The 18,454-nt window shown below is 53.9% G+C and overlaps 8 protein-coding genes across 8 annotated transcripts; 3 read left to right on the top strand and 5 right to left on the bottom strand.

Annotated features, from left to right (window-relative positions):
• Positions 1-217: 217 nt before the first annotated feature.
• Positions 218-948, bottom strand: N7498_009453 (uncharacterized protein; the record flags this gene model as incomplete). Its single annotated transcript, XM_058456509.1, has 3 exons — positions 218-597; positions 694-810; positions 882-948. 3 exons carry the CDS (start codon positions 946-948, stop codon positions 218-220), a joined length of 564 nt encoding a protein of 187 aa, XP_058303408.1.
• A 368-nt stretch (positions 949-1,316) lies between these two features.
• N7498_009452 (calponin homology domain protein) lies at positions 1,317-3,296 on the top strand (the record flags this gene model as incomplete). The annotated part of the gene is made up of 2 exons (XM_058456508.1): positions 1,317-1,483; positions 1,553-3,296. The coding sequence occupies 2 exons, from the start codon at positions 1,317-1,319 to the stop codon at positions 3,294-3,296; spliced, it is 1,911 nt and encodes a 636-aa protein (XP_058303407.1).
• A 416-nt stretch (positions 3,297-3,712) lies between these two features.
• N7498_009451 (uncharacterized protein) lies at positions 3,713-5,541 on the bottom strand (the record flags this gene model as incomplete). Its single annotated transcript, XM_058456507.1, has 2 exons — positions 3,713-5,379; positions 5,427-5,541. 2 exons carry the CDS (start codon positions 5,539-5,541, stop codon positions 3,713-3,715), a joined length of 1,782 nt encoding a protein of 593 aa, XP_058303406.1.
• A 917-nt stretch (positions 5,542-6,458) lies between these two features.
• On the bottom strand, positions 6,459-7,206 carry N7498_009450 (ORMDL family protein; the record flags this gene model as incomplete). The annotated part of the gene is made up of 3 exons (XM_058456506.1): positions 6,459-6,506; positions 6,562-6,920; positions 7,050-7,206. The coding sequence occupies 3 exons, from the start codon at positions 7,204-7,206 to the stop codon at positions 6,459-6,461; spliced, it is 564 nt and encodes a 187-aa protein (XP_058303405.1).
• A 940-nt stretch (positions 7,207-8,146) lies between these two features.
• Positions 8,147-9,888, top strand: N7498_009449 (zinc knuckle domain protein; the record flags this gene model as incomplete). Its single annotated transcript, XM_058456505.1, has 2 exons — positions 8,147-9,127; positions 9,178-9,888. The coding sequence occupies 2 exons, from the start codon at positions 8,147-8,149 to the stop codon at positions 9,886-9,888; spliced, it is 1,692 nt and encodes a 563-aa protein (XP_058303404.1).
• Positions 9,889-10,125: 237 nt separating this feature from the next.
• Positions 10,126-11,248, bottom strand: N7498_009448 (putative haloacid dehalogenase-like hydrolase; the record flags this gene model as incomplete). Its single annotated transcript, XM_058456504.1, has 5 exons — positions 10,126-10,308; positions 10,371-10,533; positions 10,584-10,793; positions 10,853-10,885; positions 11,085-11,248. 5 exons carry the CDS (start codon positions 11,246-11,248, stop codon positions 10,126-10,128), a joined length of 753 nt encoding a protein of 250 aa, XP_058303403.1.
• Positions 11,249-11,527: 279 nt separating this feature from the next.
• On the top strand, positions 11,528-12,433 carry N7498_009447 (uncharacterized protein; the record flags this gene model as incomplete). Its single annotated transcript, XM_058456503.1, has 1 exon — positions 11,528-12,433. One exon carries the CDS (start codon positions 11,528-11,530, stop codon positions 12,431-12,433), a length of 906 nt encoding a protein of 301 aa, XP_058303402.1.
• Positions 12,434-13,119: 686 nt separating this feature from the next.
• N7498_009446 (uncharacterized protein) lies at positions 13,120-17,964 on the bottom strand (the record flags this gene model as incomplete). Its single annotated transcript, XM_058456502.1, has 2 exons — positions 13,120-13,263; positions 13,318-17,964. 2 exons carry the CDS (start codon positions 17,962-17,964, stop codon positions 13,120-13,122), a joined length of 4,791 nt encoding a protein of 1,596 aa, XP_058303401.1.
• Positions 17,965-18,454: the final 490 nt, after the last annotated feature.

The following is an 18,454-nucleotide window of genomic DNA, read 5'->3' as shown; positions in this document are numbered from 1 at the left end:
TCGATACTCAAGACCTGGCATCAGGGACAAAAGGGTATTAGAGCATGGAGGCGTCAAATGCTCCCCAAAATATTTTGGGAAACTCCACAGGGCCAGAATATTGATCCTAGTAGAATGATCGAGCTCGGAGTGGCATTTGCCCAGTGCGTTCCCATCCGCCAATCACAGCGAGTCAATTTCAGATGTCGATAATGAAGCTTTTCTCCCACATCGTTTTTCACCGATGGGATTTAGGTGTCCATGACTCGGGTTGCCAGTCATCTCCTGGGTTAACAGCCTTATCCCATGGATTCTCTGGTTTCTTGGGTTTTGTCTCGGGAACGGGTTCAGGTTGTGGCGTTGGCTCTGCGGGGGACGATGCATTTTGTGTTGAGGTGGCATTGTCCGGTTTTGTGCTTTCGGTAGCTTGGCTGTTTTGTGGTGTAGGTTTTGGCTGTTGTGTCGGAGGTTTATCAAGGAAAGACGGCTTGCTGGCCCAACGTTCGTCGGCGAGTCGAGCGAGGTTCTTCATATTAGCCTGGCGCATGAGGTCTTGTCGCTGTTCCTCAATGGTCGGCGGGTTTTCTCGGAGGTATCGAAGCCATTGGTGCCATTGCGCTATTGGATTCAAGTCGTAGTTAGCGTGGCGTTCCTTTCATAAAAGATGCATTCTGCGGTGGCAAAGCCAGTGCGCATCCTCCTAAGGGGACTCACGCGTCACTTGGACCTCGTCGAAGTGGGCTCTGGGGTCAAATTTAACGATACGACGTAGTCGATTGGCATTTGCCACGTCCTTGAATACCCAGAAGGTGTTCCCGGCGAGGTCCTGGCCTAGTAGGTAGTCAGCGAAGACCGGGGATTTCTAGGCGCATAAAGCGCCGACGATGGCAGGGGCGACTCACCGACAATATACATTTTGCGCCATGGTAGGCGAAGGCTTTTCCACTTGAACCAAAGGCTGTTCACCATTTTTGCGGGGAGAATGTGAAGCTGAGTAGATGAGGCGTGGAGAAAAAGTCGCGGGAAGGGAGAAGATCAGGAACGTCATCGGAGCCGAAATAAACAGTCCGAACATTCCATTCCACCTTCTTTCCCTGTCTCTCACTCTCTTCGCTTCAGGAATCTTCGGAATTTTTCTGTGATTCCTATTTCACTCTTCGCCCCGACTTGGTTAATTGCACTGCATTTTCTCAACTCTGATACCCAACCCCCTCCCCACCGTTGGGGCCGATCAGGCACCGGATTAAAGGGATACTCTTCGACCTGAACTCAACAATCCACCTTCACTCGCATACACTATACGCTCCGCACCGGATTTCAATGATAAAACGCCGATCATGGCTTCGGTAACTTCTCTTGACAAAGACCTGCGCAATATGCGCCTATCCCGCTATACCCCGCAAGCAGCCGCGGAGGTACGCGACTGGATTGAGGAGGTTCTGCGCGAGAAACTGCCATCCGGCGACCTGCTGGAAGGCTTGAAGGATGGCTCGGCACTCTGCAAGTAAGTCTCAATCGCATGGTTGGTGGCGTCAATGGAGTTGGAACTCGGACTGACCCTTTGTCTTATCAGGCTGGTCAATCTGGCCGTGTCACCCGGTGTGAAGTATAAGCAGTCTTCGATGCCCTTTGTACAAATGGAGAACATCTCCCATTTCCTACGCGCATGCCAAATGCCACCTCTCAGCCTTCCCCCTCACGACGTCTTCCTCACCGTGGATCTCTACGAAGCTAAGGATCCTGCGCAAGTGCTCCAGTGCCTCGCTGCATTTAGCCGACGGGCTAATGCCCTCGAGCCAAACAAGTTTCCTCGAACTGTCGGTCCCCAGAGCAAGCGGGCTATGGTCAGCCCAAATGCGACGGGTTCGTCAAGCCCGGGGTTGTACAACCGATCAGGTCGTGCATCCAGCAATGTCAGTGACGCCGATCGAACTGGGTCCATGAGCTCCTGGAGTAAGAAGGGAGATGAGTCATCGACTGCGCCAGCCTGGAACATCCATCAGTACGGCTACATGGGTGGAGCTAGTCAGGGCAACCAGGGCATTGCATTCGGGGCTCGGCGGCAAATCACTTCATCATCTCCTGCTGTACCCAGTCTTGCCGAGAAAGAGAAGCGCAGGCGGGAAGAGGAAGACCGAATCCGCCAGCAAGAAGCTGAGAGGGAGGAAGCCGAACGTGCTCGCCAACGAGAGATCGAAGAGCAGGAGGCTCAGGCTAAGGCCGAGGAAGAGCGACGCTGGGAAGAGGAAACGGCTCGTATGAGGGAGAAGGAACGCCTTGAGATGGAAGAAGAGAAGAAGCGGTGGGACGCAGAGAAGCGTCAATGGGAAGCAGAGGAACAGCGCCGAGCTGCTGAGGAGAAAGAAGCCGAGGCGCGATTTGAACAGGAGCGGCAAGACCGGAAACGAGCCAATGATGCTCGTCTTAACGGCCAATTCCTCAGCCAGTACCAAGCTGGCCAGGCTGCCGCTGCCGCACCCGAGCCGGCCGGAGAGACAGCAGAGAGCCGCCGTATCAAAGAGCTTGAGCGTGAACTAGAGCTTGCCAAGGAGCGCGAGCGTCAATACGAGACTGAGAGGCAAGGAGTTCAAGACCAGAAGAGCGGAGACTCTTCAGTGCGCAACAACGGCCGTCCTGGACGCCCCATCCCCGTTCCTCCGAAGCCCAGCTACAACCTTTCATCTCTTGAACAGGAGCGCCGCATGCTCCGTGGAGAATGGATCAAGAACCAGGACATGCCGTCATCGCAGGAAGAACCCGAGCAAGCTGAAGAACAAGCAGCGCCTCCGCCTCCTCGTCCACTTCCAGAGCCCGTCAAGTCATCTCAGCCAACGCCGCCGGCTAGAGAGCTTCCCCCACCTCCGCGTCCCCTCCCAGACCCGACAGCTTACTCAGTTAACCGTGATCCAAACCGCGTGGATCGTTACCTCTCCTCCAATCCTGCCCCCGTAGCTCCTGCCCCTGCCACCCACCGTGCCCAGGACTACTCCACGACCTCCGAAGTCGACGCCGAGAACAGCCGTCGCATGGCCTCTCAGCAAAAAACCAAAGCCGGAGGCTGGGCATCGAAGTCCCTCCTGGAACGTGAGATGGAGCGTGAACGCGAGCGCCAGCGCGAATGGGAGGAGAACCAAAAGCAAACCCAAGCCGCTGCCGGCAATGGCATTCACGATTCCACCTCCGGCTCGGGACCGGGTCAGTCCTGGGACGTTCATCAGTACGGCTACCTGGGCGGCGATAACCAGAACCGCGGTGGTCCTGGTTTGGGTATTGGAGGTGCCAGGCGCCAGATTATCGGGCCTCGCCCGCCGCGGTAAACGCTTGATATTGATCTCGCCCACCTATTCAACCTAGTCAACTTAGGGGAGGTTTCTTTATCTTTTGGCTCGCTATTTTACTTCGATACTTCGACAGCCTGAAGGGTTTTTCTCGTTTTTTTGCGTCGGCGCGGTGGATTGTTTTTCATGCGATGATTCCCGCCCGGAAACTGCTTCTTTTTATAATTTGTTATTTCCAATTGAGGCTACTCATGCCATGGCACAGGTTGTAGATAGCAGAATTATACACTGACTTCCTTGCAGCCATACACTTCAACCTCGCGAAGTAGTCGACAGGGCAGGGTATGTTCACAGTGATTAAACTTTTGATTTTTTAATAAAGAATAGAAATATAGACGACTGTCCGCTTGGATATGAATCATAATCATTGACGTCGTGAATATCGTTATCAACCCTCAACCTTGGGAAGCCTGCTGGCTAGGCCGCGATGCCAGTAGCTCAACCAGGAACATCAGTCTCTCCCCACTCTCCACCAACCAGCACCACTCAAGTGATTCCATGTTCCGGCTTGCGGCACTGCGCCGCATATCATCCTGAGCCCTTTCAGCCCGTCGCAGAATCCCATTCTCAATAGCTTCTTTGAATGAAGGCGTCAGTGTCAGCATGTTACTGTTAGCCAGTAGGATGATCGATGCCTCGAGAATAATGGACACCTTGACGTTATCAACGATGCTGGCTGTTGACGCTGCAAACGGGAGGAAGCAGTTCTCCATATTGTCTTGATTGAGGTCCTCGTCATGCATGTTTGGGGCACTACTCTCGAGCATGAAGAGCAGTAACGCTTGACAAAGGGTCGTCTGCTGCTCGTCCGGGAGTTCTGGGAGGACGTAGGGACTGACAAATGTCTGGAAAATTGGCAGAGGTAGGGGTCGAATGTTTTCGACAAAAAGGTAGTAAAGCTCGGAGAAATGTATAAAGTCGCTCGGAATGCGCTCGGAAACCCTTGATAAGAGTCCGAGAAGTCTCTTTCGCAGTCCGAGTGACTCTAGCCCACCCATGGTGGAAACGCCGCCGCCGTGATGGGTTAAGGTGGTCTGAACTGCGTCTGCAGAGTCTCGGAGCGGCTCGGCGGCGGTTGGATCTGCTGCGCTTCTTGTGCCTCGTCTCGTACGCTTCGTTCGCCGGGACTTAGAGCCTGCCGGGGGAGAGGAAGAGCGGGAATTCGACATGCTTGGGTCTGTGGTTTCATTGCCCTCTTCATCTGATTCGTCTTGAGATAGGTAGTCGCCGTATTCTTCCTGCTCAAAATTGACTTCGCGGTCTCGCTTCTTGGCCTTTTCGGGTCGTGCTTTCGACTTGGAGTGTTTCAATTCCTTGGGAAACACCTGTCGGAACTCATTCACCGAGGCGGTGCTACCATCTGCAAAGATAGCCCGGATGATTCGGCGATTCTGTCCATGTCTATTCCCATGAATGTATCGGAAGAGCATGCTTTCCCGGAAGATGTCCAAACCATCATTCTTCTTTGACCGAGCCCCTTTGCCTTTGGGTTGCTCCGGTGTTGTGGGCTCCTGACCATCCTTCTGTTTCTTCTCCTGAAACTCTTCATACTCCTGCACTCGCACATTCCAATCATCCAAAAGTATATCGCACATGAACCGGAGCCAGATTTGCCAATGCTCCCACCGCTCTGAATGAAGTACCGAGCAATTAAATGCCCATCCAACGGCATGCCAAAAGTCTTCGGCGCGCGACCAAAGTGAGGACTCGTTGGCCACACCTAATCTCTGCCAATCGGTCTTATCGTGGGGTAGATCGGGGGAAGAATCCTCGTTTGCATAAAGCAGCCTTCCCGATCGCGAGGTCTGAGTGTGTTTGAAGCAAAATGCCAGGTCAAGTCTGGCATCCTGGGGAGTAATCAATGTACTGATGAGTCGCAGGAGCCGTAGCGCAACATGGGCTGCCTCTTTCTGTTCAGCAGTTTTGGCACGGGTTGTAGTCGACGGGTGGACAAGGAAGGTGCCAGCAAGAGCAATATGCTGGGGTAATGGGGCTATCACTGCCTCTGAGGCATATGTTCCGGAAGCAAGAGTGCTGAATAGGAGGTTCAACGCTTGGGTATCTGTAGTCGGGTTAGCCGACGGTTGATCAAGGTGGAGGCAAACATACATAGCTGCTCCTCAAAGAAAATGCCTGTGTGTTGAATGATCTCGAATGAAAGCACCGCAGGTTTGCGATACACCATATCGCCTGGGGGACCCATGGCCTCAGAATGGTCCGACATTTCGTTCGATCGCGTCGTTGACGCGCTTATCGATAACCGCTTAGTCAGGTTGTGTGTTTTGGTGGTTCAATCAATTGAACAGTCTCGTGGCATCTAATAGAGAGATGGAGTGAGTAAAGTAGTATGCGAATGAGATTTATCTGAATTCTGGTCCATTCGTTCTTGTTTTCGTGTCAAAAATAAAGAAGTGTCTTCGTGTCCAGTAAAGCTTGGGAACAAACAGTATTTTCTAGCAACACATTCGACAAATATACAAATCCAAGATCTCTAGTTAGTTTTCTAGTTAGTCAATTGACATAAGATAAAGATTCCCCGAGGATCTGTTTAGTATTCACAAACAAAACTACAGAGCTAGTTGCACCACAGTCAACACCGACACTATCATTGCATGTTGGATACGCGAACGGAAAGTGCAGCTTCATGCTATGATGCAATGGTCCCGCATGAGCCAAACCAAGCTGATGACTTGCATGCTTAGCACGTGCATGCTTAGCACGCGATTTCGGACGTTGGCATCCTACAGGCCCCATGTTTACTCCAGCAGTCTACAATTTACAACCTTGGAGAGCTTGGAGTACCCAGCCAAAGCCACACAGGTAAAAGGAGAGAAGTTGTGCAGAATAAGATATTCATGGCTCTAAAACTGTAAGATCTAGACAAGGACAGGGAGGTGAAGCACCAGGCTCTGTCGCTCGCAGGTCAAGGGGGTTTTCGTCATATTTGCCAAAAGAGAAAGAAAATTGCGGCAGCCAACGACGGATCAAAACTCCGTGGATCAACGCAATGCAAAACCTCGGTGTGAGGGAGCGGGCGAACAAGGAGAGAAAAAAGGACAAGGAGCGAGCTCGGAGGCCAGAAAAAAATACGCCAATGTAGCAAAAAAGAAAAAAAAAGAGGAGAGCCACGGGAAATAGCTATTATTCCTCTGGTAAGTCGGAGAAGAGGCCTATTCGCAACCGATGCGACTGGAAGGGGGGTTAGCACGGAGTCCAATACCCGCGGATGAAAGGAGACACCTACAAAAGGCAGTTTGGGAATGACAACTCCCAGGGTGGCCAGGAAGTTGATAATGAAATAGGTCACGTCGTAGTGTGTATAGTGGGTGCTGAGGAGGAAGAGCATGATGGGCACGCTGAGCAGGAACTTTTTGGCCGGGGTGTACTGATCGCCGTTGTCGATCTGCTCCCACATGTTGAGATTGTCGTAGGCACCGGCGTTGAACTCGAAGGGGATGCCCCGCACCCAGTGAAACATGAGGAAGGAGCCGAACATGTAGCTGATGTTGGTGAGGGTCCACGAGGTCTCCTGTGAGACGCCCGGGATAATGTCGTAGAAGATCTTGAGGGCAGCGATGAGGACGAAATGAATGGTCCAGGCACCTGTTCACGCGACAGTATTCCAGTCAGTACAGATGTCTCTATGGGTTCCAGCAGATAGTTCCCCGTCCGCGGTGTCCGGACCGGATCGGTCGGGGGAGTTCCTGGGATTCGGGAACCAGTCCAACTCACCCTTGGCATTGACCCAGTTAGCATTGAGGTTGGGCAAGGCGGCCTGGTCGCTCGTGTGCTCGATGGACTCGGCGGGTTCCTGGTAGATGAGACTGCTAGAGCGTCGCCGGCGGCCCTGCTTCTGGGTGTTGGGGGATAACCGCTGTGGCCCGTCCATCTCGTGAGGAAAGGAGATGGTTCTGGGGACCAGCAGGGAGGATTTGGTAGTATTGGTCGCCAGCGTGACTGGAGAGGTGGTTGCGGTAGGTTGGAAAAGGAGCGTGGGGATGAAGGTGGCACGCGGCCCAGAACTCAGAACTGGAGAAAGAAAGGCCGGCCCGGAGTTTGGAGTCAGGAGTCACGGGGCAGTCTTGTTTTTCCCTGCGCGATCGTGTCAAGGAGCTCAAATCGGATCTGAGGGGGGTTTGAGATTCCGGGATGGTTCTGAACACAATTGGAAATAAAAAAGGACGTTGGGGAAAGAGAAGAGTCTGGGCACGTGCAATGCAGCTCCAGCACGGACGGTTCACGCCGAGACTACTGTACCATCACTAACCTCCGTCGGGCTGGTCTATATTTGGGCCCTAGCCGAGTAGGTGGCAAGATCGCAAAAGTCATGGGACTATTTGAATATTTCGATCTAGATTGTTTACCGTCCTCTCTTGGCCCAGGTGGGTTGACCGATAACACAGGCTGCAGTTCGACCAGCACAGCCTAGATTGTACGTGGTAAGCTCATTCGTCGAGGAGATGCATGCAGAAGAACCTGCAGAAGCTAGTTACCTAGTTAGGTATACTTTAGGGAGTAATTCGTGTTTGTTGAGCCGAGCGCGTGAATCAAAATAGAGACACACTCTCGCTAGGGCAGCGTGCTTGAGGCCCCTGTTCTCCGGTAACTCTTACCACTACATACTGGCCCTAAATGAGTGAAATAAACACCGTATAGAAATCATGCCGGGATTATCATCGACCATGATATCTAGTGCAGGCAATCCCCAACAAGCGGCTTCCAAAGTCTGTCCTGCACAAGTGGTCGGTAAGGTCCACCGTAAAATTTACCGTCCGATATGAAGTCGCGGAACATCGGAGTCTTCATTAGACACGACCCCATAGTCCACCATGGCCGACTCTTCGGGAGACGAGGCTGATTCTCGGACAGCCTCGTTTGGCCTCCAGCGCCCTCGATCAAACAACTCATCTGCCCACAACTCCAACGATGGCGATTCCCGACCCACGAAGAAACAACGACGGGGCCGATCCCGCTCAGGCCACGACGTGAACGATTTTGTCCCCCGCGGCGCTGCTTTCAGCGCACACTCCTTGGAGGTTGATCCTGATGATACATCAAGCTCGGGATCTAGCTCGGAGTCTGGCGACAACTCTGATGAATCAGATGCGCCCAACAAACAGGTTTCTGCCAACCCTCACGCGGGAAGCACTGCGCCTGCAATCAGCTGGAACCAGGGAAAGAAAGCGGCCGTTCGCACGTCGCTTGGCAAGAGGAAGGCTCAATCGGTCAACGGGACTGCGCCAACCGACAATGCCAACCAGTTCAACGCCGTGAATGGTACATACTGGCGCACCCGCAGTGCCTCTGCCTCATCTGGAGCGAGCGACCCTCCGGCCAACACGGCGGAAGAGGACAAGGCCGAGCAAAGCAGTGACCTAGAAGAGGGCGAAGTGGACTCCAGGAGTGAATCCGACGGCTCGGTGTCTTCAAATTCCGAGGCTGATGACTCTATCATGTTGAACCTTGGCGCGAAGAACGCAAATGACTCCACTCCAGCAGAGGCTCTGCTTGCAGATAATTCACGCATGAATGGGGATGCAAATGGCCAGACCAATGGAATTGCAAAGGGATCGCTTGTCAAATCTGATTCTGGTCCCGCCGTGTCCAAGGAAGATGCGTTCCAGCGCTTCTCTTGCAAATATCCCACTGCACCCACTGCCTTGGTGGACTTGAACCAGGAAGACTTTGAGACGCAGGCGAGATATGTGCACTGGGCTCTTGATATCAATGACATTGATCTTCAACTTCCCGTTGTCTGCATTGAGTGTCAAGGCCTAGGGCACCTGGCTGAGGTGTGTCCGACAAAAGAGGTATATCTCTCCCGCAGACGATTTTCGACAACATCATGCTAACCGATTAGTGCGTGCACTGTGGTGCGTGGAATACACACCCTAGTTCCTCCTGCCCCTCATGGCAAAGATGTCCTCGATGCCGGGAAAGAGGCCACAGTGAAGCTCAGTGCTCGTCTCCCTTGAAAGGCTCTACTGCCGAAGTCCCCTGTGACTTGTGCGGTTCGTCAAACCATGTCGAGTCTGATTGTAGTGCCTTGTGGAAGCCCATGGCGCAAGAGCCCACCGCGACGGGCGTGATAGTGTCTCTCTCATGCGCTCGTTGCATCAGCGCAAGCCATTTGATCGGCGACTGTCCGTCTCTCCACAAGCCTCTTCCTAACTCATCTTTCACCCTCAGTGGTATTGACCCCAATACCATCACGAACCTCAACACGGGGCCCAACTCAAGAAAGCCTATATCCGCGAAGCCTCCTCCGCCCAGCAGCGGACCACGCAGCAAAAACCGCCGAGGACCCAAGATTCGTGATCCATCTTCAGAGAGCGATGATGGCGGTTTCCCGCCTCGTGGTGGCCGACGTCCTCCACCTCCACCTCCATCGCGCGGCAGAGGTCGTGGTGCTATACAGTTTGGCAGCAACACATTTGTCCCTAAGCAGTCTCGGGGAAAGCCCCCACCGCGGCCTTTCAATGGAAACCGTGGTCCCCCGCCTCTAAGAGGAGGCGGTGGTGGTAGGGGCCGTGGGCGGGGTGGTGGATTTAAGCCCCGTAGAGGCAAATAGACCACGGAAATCGATATCGATCTTCGTGGTCGGGGATAATAAGAACATCACGAACCTAATGCATTTGTACATTTATCCTATCATGGTGGGCACTGCCTTTGCAAGTAAAATATCTATACGCTTAACCTCTAGAGAATTAAATTGTATTTGCTGCAATGCTACATTCAAGCTACTTTGTAATGTAAGGTCTAATACAAGAGACTTCACTCTCTTCTAGGCCAAATGATCACCAAATGATCACTCGGGCTCACGAGTACCAACAAATCCTTGTTCAAGGATATCAACCAACTCATCCAGCCGGCTGATACACAGATCTGTATGGGCATGCTCTTGAAGATGAGCATTGCGCTCATTCACGAGCAAGACCGTTGCTGCACCTGCCATATGACCAGATGTCATGTCATCGATGCTATCTCCGACCTATCATACATGTCAGCTTTCCAGTCACAATCAACAATACTGTAAGAGAAGTAAATACTCACCATAATCATGTTCTCTGCGCGATTCGTCAATCCCCATTCCCGGGCAATATGCAGGATTCCCGCCGGGTCAGGCTTGGGAATGACATTCGGGGTGTCCCGCGTGATGATGGGTAGGAATACATGACTCGGCATGTAGTTCTGAATGAGATACTGCACGGGTGCTCTGCTTCCAGTTAGCTTTCTGACAAGGGAAGACCAAAAAGTACTGCATACTCGAAATTCCGCGTACACAGCCCCCGTCGGAGACTGCGTGACTGCAGGTAGTCCATTAGCCGAGTCAGACCGGGCTGGGGCTGTTGGTCGAGCATGGCTCGTCTCTCTACGCCTTGGACCTTGGCCACGGCTGCGGCTTGGTCTTCGGCTGTCGGGAGATCGCGGATGTGGTGGAGGATGTCGGTTGAGCGGTCAATTCCGAGTGCTTCTCTAGGTTGTGTTAGACTGGGCTAGATGTTGATACTGCTGTGTATGTATGAGCAAGTCACCTCATTTCATTAAACATGTGATGTTGCGGTAGACTGGATTGTGTTAGTGGGGTTTAAAACATGGAAATGAAGTTGGATGAGTTTCCCGGCTTGAATCTGATGTATACCGACATCCCCCATATTGACATGAGTGGTGCCTCCGGTGCAATCGAAGATAATGCAATATATGGAGAATAACGGAAAAAGACAAGATGACAACAAGAATAATCCCAATGGGTAGAGAGGGGCTTACCACAAGGTCCCATCTACGTCAAACACGATCCCCTTCAACGGCGGTGCATCCGATGCCCGAGTGGGATCAAGAGGCGCGAATCGTCGCGGCCGGAGATGTTTACATTCCGCAGCGACGGACATGATGGATGACCGGACAGTGCGCGCGGCAAGGCGAGTCGTCATAAGGCGGGAGAGCAGAGGAGGTGTTGAAGCGGACGGAGGTGGAGGCTCGGGAAACTTTGGAACTCGACTGGGTTCGCCCCACCCGGGAGTATAGAGCCATGCAGTGGATTGTTTCTATGCAGTTGGGACGGACTTCATCGCACCTTCCACTCCCAACACTTTGTATCTTCACCAGTTCAACACCCATTCCTGGTCCTGCATTATGACTCCATCACCTCCACAGCTGCACACTCTCTCACATTCATTGAACCACTCGAACCACAGGTTCCAATTGTCCAAATGCCGCTGATAGTACCCAAACGAAACACTTACTCCCACGTCAACCTCCCCATTGCCCTCTTCACGACCGTCGCCCTCGTGACAGCTCTCCTCTATCTGCAACTCGTGTACGGCATCTCCTGGCTCCTCCGCCCATTCTACAACTCAAGCCAAGAGTTCCCACCTCTCCGGCGCACCATTGAGCGAACTGAGAAATTGACTGTCAACATCATCCTGAGCATCGTACCTACTTCTTTCTACCGTTCGCCGCCGGTCTCGGATTTTTTTCATATGCACGAAGACTCGGCCCTCCGTGTGATGTCCGGCCCCCGATATGCTTATGAGAACCCATCGCATACTCAGCAGAGCCAACCCACCACCGTGATCCCTGCCACTTTGCTGCAATGCTACCCCGAGAACTCCGTCGAGCGGATGGACGCCATCACGTATGAACCACGCCTTCCCGTAAGGGCCAACATCCCAGATCGACACGCTCACGCACGAGAATCCTTCGTCTACGACACGGTCAAGAAGTACGCCACCATGGGAAAGCAGCGCATCTCCGTCGTTGAAATGCACCGGTCCACTCAAAACGTGTCACAATCGTATACGCAGAAACAAGTCGAAACGGCAGGCCCGCAGCCCACGGTCCCAGTCCTCGTTTCACCGCAGCCGTACCAGAAGTCACCCGCTGCATCATTTGACGGGGCTCGTGAGGCGAGTATGCATTCGTTCCCGACGGAGATAGAGGATTCAACGAATTCAATGACGCTGCGGATGAATCGGCGGTCAAAGTCTCGTTCTACGGAGAGTTATCCGGGCAAGTTTCCTGTCAGTGATGGGTTGGAGTATAGCAATTTGGCTACGGCGTCGTTGAACTTTCGGGAGCGGGGGACTACTTCTGTGCGGCCTTTCTCGGATTACTAAGTTCTGTTGTTTGACTCGGCTGTGAACTTGGTGCATTGGATTAAGGTTCGGTGTGTTTACTTGGTGCCGGCGTTTGGTGTTTTGAAAAGTATACTTATCATCCTCTGTATCCAGTCTTTCACTCTGAATGGGCCGGTCAGAGATACTCTGTATTGCGCTTGGGTGTTCAAAAATTACGAGTATCCTTTACATACAAGAAGCTTACCATTTGTAGGAGATGGAATCTTGGAAATAAGTTTGCAAGGTTCGAGTGTGCATTGCAAGCTCGACGGAAAAGCAATTCTTTGCGAAGATGAATTATGTTTGGCACTACATCGTACTATCTACATAGACCCATCGAGATTGTTTCCCGAAGACACGAAATAAACAGAGATCATAAGTAGAGAATCCACAAACAGAGCTGCCGCTCCCATCCGAATGCCTATTAACACTGAAAGCCGCAAGCCATAAGCACGCTTGCGCTCGCTCAAACGAAAAGAAGAAAAGAAAGCTCAAGATTTTTGCGCTCATTGATCGTAGATGGGAGAGGGTAATAGATGTTCGGGTGAAAGGCATGGTCGTCACTGTCGTAAAGGGCGGGGGCCGCCACACTTCGTCAAGACACAAGAAAATGCGAGAAAAAAAAACAAATCAAAAGTCGCTAGACACAAGTACAACCCGTGGGTTTGGGGTATCACAATGCGGTCTTAGTAATCGTCGTCGTAGTCGATCTGCATCGGACTTCCTCGGTACCGGGTCCGTTTGATGTTGCTGGGGCTGTAGGAGCCGCCGGATGTGAGGGGGCGCGGGCCTGTGGGCTTGCGCGTTGGTGGGGAGCGGATGGCGGAGGTCTGGGTTGATGTGTTAGCTTGGGAACCATGCAAACTTGTTGGTGGGGAATGTACCCGTGAAACAACGCGGTCTCCGTACGTCTGCTCTTCGTCCTCGGGGACCTTGGGAGGCCGCTCTGGGATCAATGGCCCGTCGTCTTTGACCTTCGGAGGTCGTGGCGGACCAGTCTGACGGGAGCTTGTCTCTGAGTAGCCTGCATCAGAGATGGGAGACAGTCGGCTGCCGCCGCTGAAGCGTTGCTGGTTCGGATTGACTGGTGGCAGGCTAGGGTTTGAGCCCCAGTGATCTGAAGCCGGTGACTCCGGGCCAGAATAAGCCTGCGCCTGGGTTTCCAGGTGGCTCTGATAGCGTCCAGTGGGACCCTGTCGAGGCTGAGGGTGCTGCAAGTCGAGACTGCCACGGTCGACACTATACCTGGGCTTCTCGGAGACCTGAGAAGGAACCAATGGAGACGGGGGCCGGTTCTCACGCTCGTGGTCATCGTCCAGAGTGTACGTGGACCGAATGCGGTCATCACCTTGAGGATCATAATAGTCGCCCTTGTAGGCATCCTGGCCAAGATCCGATCCAGAGCGAGAGATCTCGGAATGCGGACGCTCCTTGCGAGCAGGCTGGATACTGTTGCGGATGTTGTCACCCATGGAAGATGCGGTGGTCTTGGACCAGCGGGAGATCTTGGGGAAGATGGAGGAGGTGCTCGATTTGTGCTTGCGAGCCTTTTCCGCCTTGTCAGAGGCCTTGGGGGTCGTCTCCGTGCTCCGTGCTCCGGCAGCCACAGGCTTGCGAGGAGGTGTGGAAAGAGGCAGGGACCCAGCACGTTCATGGCGAGGGAGCTGTTGCACAGGCAGGTGCGCCGTCACATAGGGGTCATCCCCGTCGATCTCGAGATCCTCGTCATCATCCTCGTCCTCCTCGGGCACAGTACTGACGCGCGGATCCGCATTGGACTGCCGCGGGCTTGCTCGGTAAGGAGAGCGGCTGCCCAGAGGTGCGCCGTTCTGGTCGTCGGTGTTGAATCCAGTGGGGTCGGTACTTGCCCGGCGAGTTCCAGGGCGAGTGCTTGAAATATCTTGCCCCTCTCGTAGGGCCTCCACCTCTTCAAGTAACTGCTCCAGCATGCCCTCAATCTTGGTGAGGTCATTGCCCGACTTCAAGTTCAGACCCTTGAGTGCACGCTTGAAAATGTTCTTCCGCTTGGACTGGAGTTCTTCTTCCTCTGCGTTCAACTGGCGGGCACGAGAAGAGCTGGGAGGCAATGGGCGGGGGCCGCCGAGGGCCTTCAAAGTTCGGTCATGCTCCTTTTCGGTGGTATCCTGGAGCATTTCGTCCTGCTGGGCGATAAACTTCTTCATCGCTTCAAAGGAAGTACGCATCTCGGCTGCACTTCGGACCAAAGTAACCAGAATCTCCGTGTCTCTTGCATTCCGTTGAGCATCGCGCACAGTAAGGTGGTCCATTAGGGCGACAATATCCTTTGACTGAATTCTCTCAATGCCTCGGCCTGTGGCACTGTCGTAGATTGGGGAGCCGACGCCGTGAGAGTAGCCGCTCAAGTGTCGCTGGTGTCCAGAAGTAAATGGATCATCCGCCTCAGCGGGGCTGTCCAAGACACCCACGCCAGCAGCATCCGCGCCACCAAGACCACGGCTACCTTGCTTGGGAGTACCAATGCTCGGGGACATGGGATTGGCGGCAGACACATAACCTTCGTCCTTGGCCCCGGGAGGCGTACCGAAAAGCTGCTGAGCTTGCGGGTCGGGGTAGTAGTCATCGCCACCAAATATGTTTCTGGCAGTCTCGTAGTACTCTGCATCAAGACCACGCTGTCCATCGCGGCCCATATCCTTCGCCCCACTAGACTGAGCATAGTACGGCATCTCAGCTGGTGGTGATCGCGAGTCATATCCCCAGTGGTCCTGGTTTCCTTGACCAACGCCACCAATCGGACCTTGAATGATGGATGGGTTGGTGTTGATCTCTGACTCAGACTCCTGGCTTCGTGAATCGGCATCTGCGTGAGGGCTTTGGATTCCACGAGCGGCACCGGCTACCATGCCTGCCTCCTCCAAATCTTCAATAGATTGAGTAACACTCTGCGGGGGAGATGTAACACCCATACGGCGAGGGAAGGACGTCTCGTCGGGACTGGAAGCATCCTGTACTTGCTTCAAAGGGCTTCCACGCTTTTCGGGGCTTCGGCTGCCGGCTCGTTCAGCAAACTCCGTCTGGGAGCGGTTGCCAGAGTGAGTTGACTGGGACTCGAGAACAGAAGGGTCCATCAGAGAGGCCACTGCCGATTCGACGCCCATTGGATGAACGAACTGAGGATTGGCAGCCACGCCACCGCCAGTGACATGCTGGCCTTCCTTGATCGTGTCCATGAAATCAACATCGCTGTCCTCCCAATCACCCGAAAGCTTGGACTCCTCGTCAGGACCATAGACGTGGTCTTCTCCGGAGACGCCACGGGATTGTTCGTAGCCGAGTTCAGGACCTCCATCGCCTTGGAAAGCCCCACCTTGACTCTTGGGACTGGCATCATTGCGGGTAGATCGTGCGAGATTGGTGCTGGGTGCTGAAGATAAGGAGTCAATCGAGAGGCGGGGTTCCATTCCTCGCTGGCCTTCGAGATGATGGTGGTGCTTGGTTTGATAGTGATCCTCACGAGTTTCGGTCTGATCACTCGCAACGCTCTGGATAGGGCTCAGGGCCCGACCGTACTGTTCGCCGTCCGAGGCCCGGTGTGCAGGTTGAGCAGCGTCAAGCAGGTTGGCGGCAGCGGCAGCGGCAATGGCCCAGTCTCCAGAGCCAGTTCCAGGAGACTGGCTCTTGTCACGCAGATCACGGTCTGAGGTGCTGTGCATGGGGAGGTTGTGGTGTGATTGATTCCCATGACGCATGCCTAGCTCATGACGTGAGTCCAAGGGGGTTCGAGTCGGGGTACGAGTGGTGGGAGAGGCGAGGTGTCTCGGCGACCCGCGGGTGACTTCGCCATGGGAGATGTTCTTGCGAGGGATAGGACTCTCCGTGCGTTCGGATAGCAAAGAGTCTCTAGTCAACTCCGAGTCCATTGCACTGTGCATGGGCATGAGCGGTATGTTGTGTTTCTGGAAGGCGAGCTCAGTCTCGTTGTTTTTGAAACTGTCAACACTCTTGCGGGAGCCACTATCTCTACGTTCGCTGCGTTCGGTTTTGTCCAGACTGGAATTGGAGTCATGGTGTTTGAGTGCCGCTTGGGTCAGGACTGAGCCAACTCGTCCAGCAGCCTGAGCATCACGAAGACCTTTACTCTTCTGTCTGCGAATTCTGTCCTGCTCGGTGAGCTCGGGACGACCCCATTTGACCCAGGCTGCATCGGAAGTCTCGCTACTTTTGCTCGACTTGCGCTCTTTGGACCGTGCTGCGGGCTCACCCGCTAGAATGATTCCTTCGTCTTTGCTGCCTTTGTTCAACACAACCATGGGTTTCATGACGTCCGGGGCACTCGCGTGCTTTGATAGGCGGCGACCCAATTCATCTCTAGAGCTGGTGGACGAGTATGATGTGGTCATATCCCGATCAAACTTGGATTTGTTGGACATGACCTTTTGGTCCTTCTTGAGCTCCTTCAACTCCGGTAGAATTAACCGTCGGATGGCATCTTCGACAGTCTCCAGTAATCTAGGGTTGTTGATTGAAGATTTCGAGGCACCAGAACGGATAGAATACTGGTCGCCGGATTTGCGATTCGACGAGACTGCCGATGTGCTCAGAAGGCTCGATTCTGGGCTGGTGATGTACTCTTCGGCCTTTTCGTGGCGTCGTCGGCGTGATGACTTCGGCTCAGCCTCAAGATATTCTTTGCCGACGCTTTTGCTCTTGTTCTTGCTCTTGTGTCTGCTGCCGGTGGTTTCTTTGGGCGACTCGTTGAGCTTCTCCGCCACGCGATGCGCGATGCGCTCGGTACTCAAGCTACGACTTCGTTGCCGGGTAGGTGCCTTCAAATGTCCTTTTTGTTTCTCTTCGCGGGGTGAACCGCGCTCGAGACTCTGGCTTCGTTTCCGCCGAGGTCCAGCCGACGAGAGAGCATCGATCATGCTGTCGGCAGGCATGGACGAGATATCCGATGATGGAGGCATGTATCTCGTGTCGCGCGAGACTGCAGACAGCTCGCTGCCTTGGTCGCGATTCATAAACTCGATTTCAACAGGCGGGCGCCGTGAAGATTGTGGACTCTCCTCCTCGGCTGAGTTGCTGTCACTGGCGCTGTGATCATCCACCGCGGAATCGGCCGGTTGTTTATGTTTCGATGGCGAGGCGAGAGAGATACGGCGCGTGTAGGATGGCTTGCGACTTCCACCGGACTCGGTGATCTGGATGTGGTCTCGGTCTTTGGCCTTCCTGGCACCGGAGGGCGTCACCCGCACTCGCACACTGGGTCTTGATAACACGCCTCCTGGGCCTTTCCCGCCCTCGAAGTACTCGATGAGAAGCGAAGTCTGGGAATCACGATGTGAGCGCGACACCTTTTCGTCGTGATCCCGATGGCGCCGAGTGGCGACAGTGATAGGGCTGCCGTCGTCCGGGATCGAGTACGACGTCTTGTCTGTGCGGCGAGAAAGGTCAGTGGCCAGATCTGTGGGTGTTGCGCTGTCGCCCGTGCTATCGATGATGGATTCTGTGGGGGCGGGAAGGAGTGGTCTGCGAGTATCGACCCCCATGGTGGAGACGGGCTGCCTGGCTCAGCCCGACAATCGCATGCTCCTGTGATCGAGAAAGATGGATTTTCCCGGAGATGGGGTGGTGGCCACTTGGGTGCTTTCGGGTTGACGATGGTGGGGGGAGAAGAGGAGGCTGGGAGGGAGGATCGATGGGAGAGGAATGGGAGAAGAAACTCGGAAGGATGAGTTTGAATATTAGGAGGATTCAGCGTACCAGCGCAGACACCTTACGGCGAGGGGGAGAAGAGGAAGGGGAGAAGCAACGGTGAAGATAAGTGAGGTGGTTGCTATGCGGGCGGACGAGCGCCTCTCCGCAGATCGCCGCCGATTGGGCTAAAAAATGGATGGGGGGGAGGATGAAGGGGGAAAGAGAAAGAAGAGAAGAGGGCCATGCGAGGGATGAAGCATGGGCAGCGTAATAAACCCGTAAGAAAAAAAAAGGATGGCTGGACTTGAAAGTAAGATGTGCCATAAACAAACGGGAACCGTG

The sequence above is a fragment of the Penicillium cinerascens genome (genome assembly GCF_028974065.1).
Source record: "Penicillium cinerascens strain IBT 15544 chromosome Unknown scaffold_4_segment0_segment1, whole genome shotgun sequence".
Taxonomy (NCBI): Eukaryota; Fungi; Ascomycota; class Eurotiomycetes; order Eurotiales; family Aspergillaceae; genus Penicillium; species Penicillium cinerascens.
This window is presented reverse-complemented; position numbering and strand designations above follow the sequence as displayed.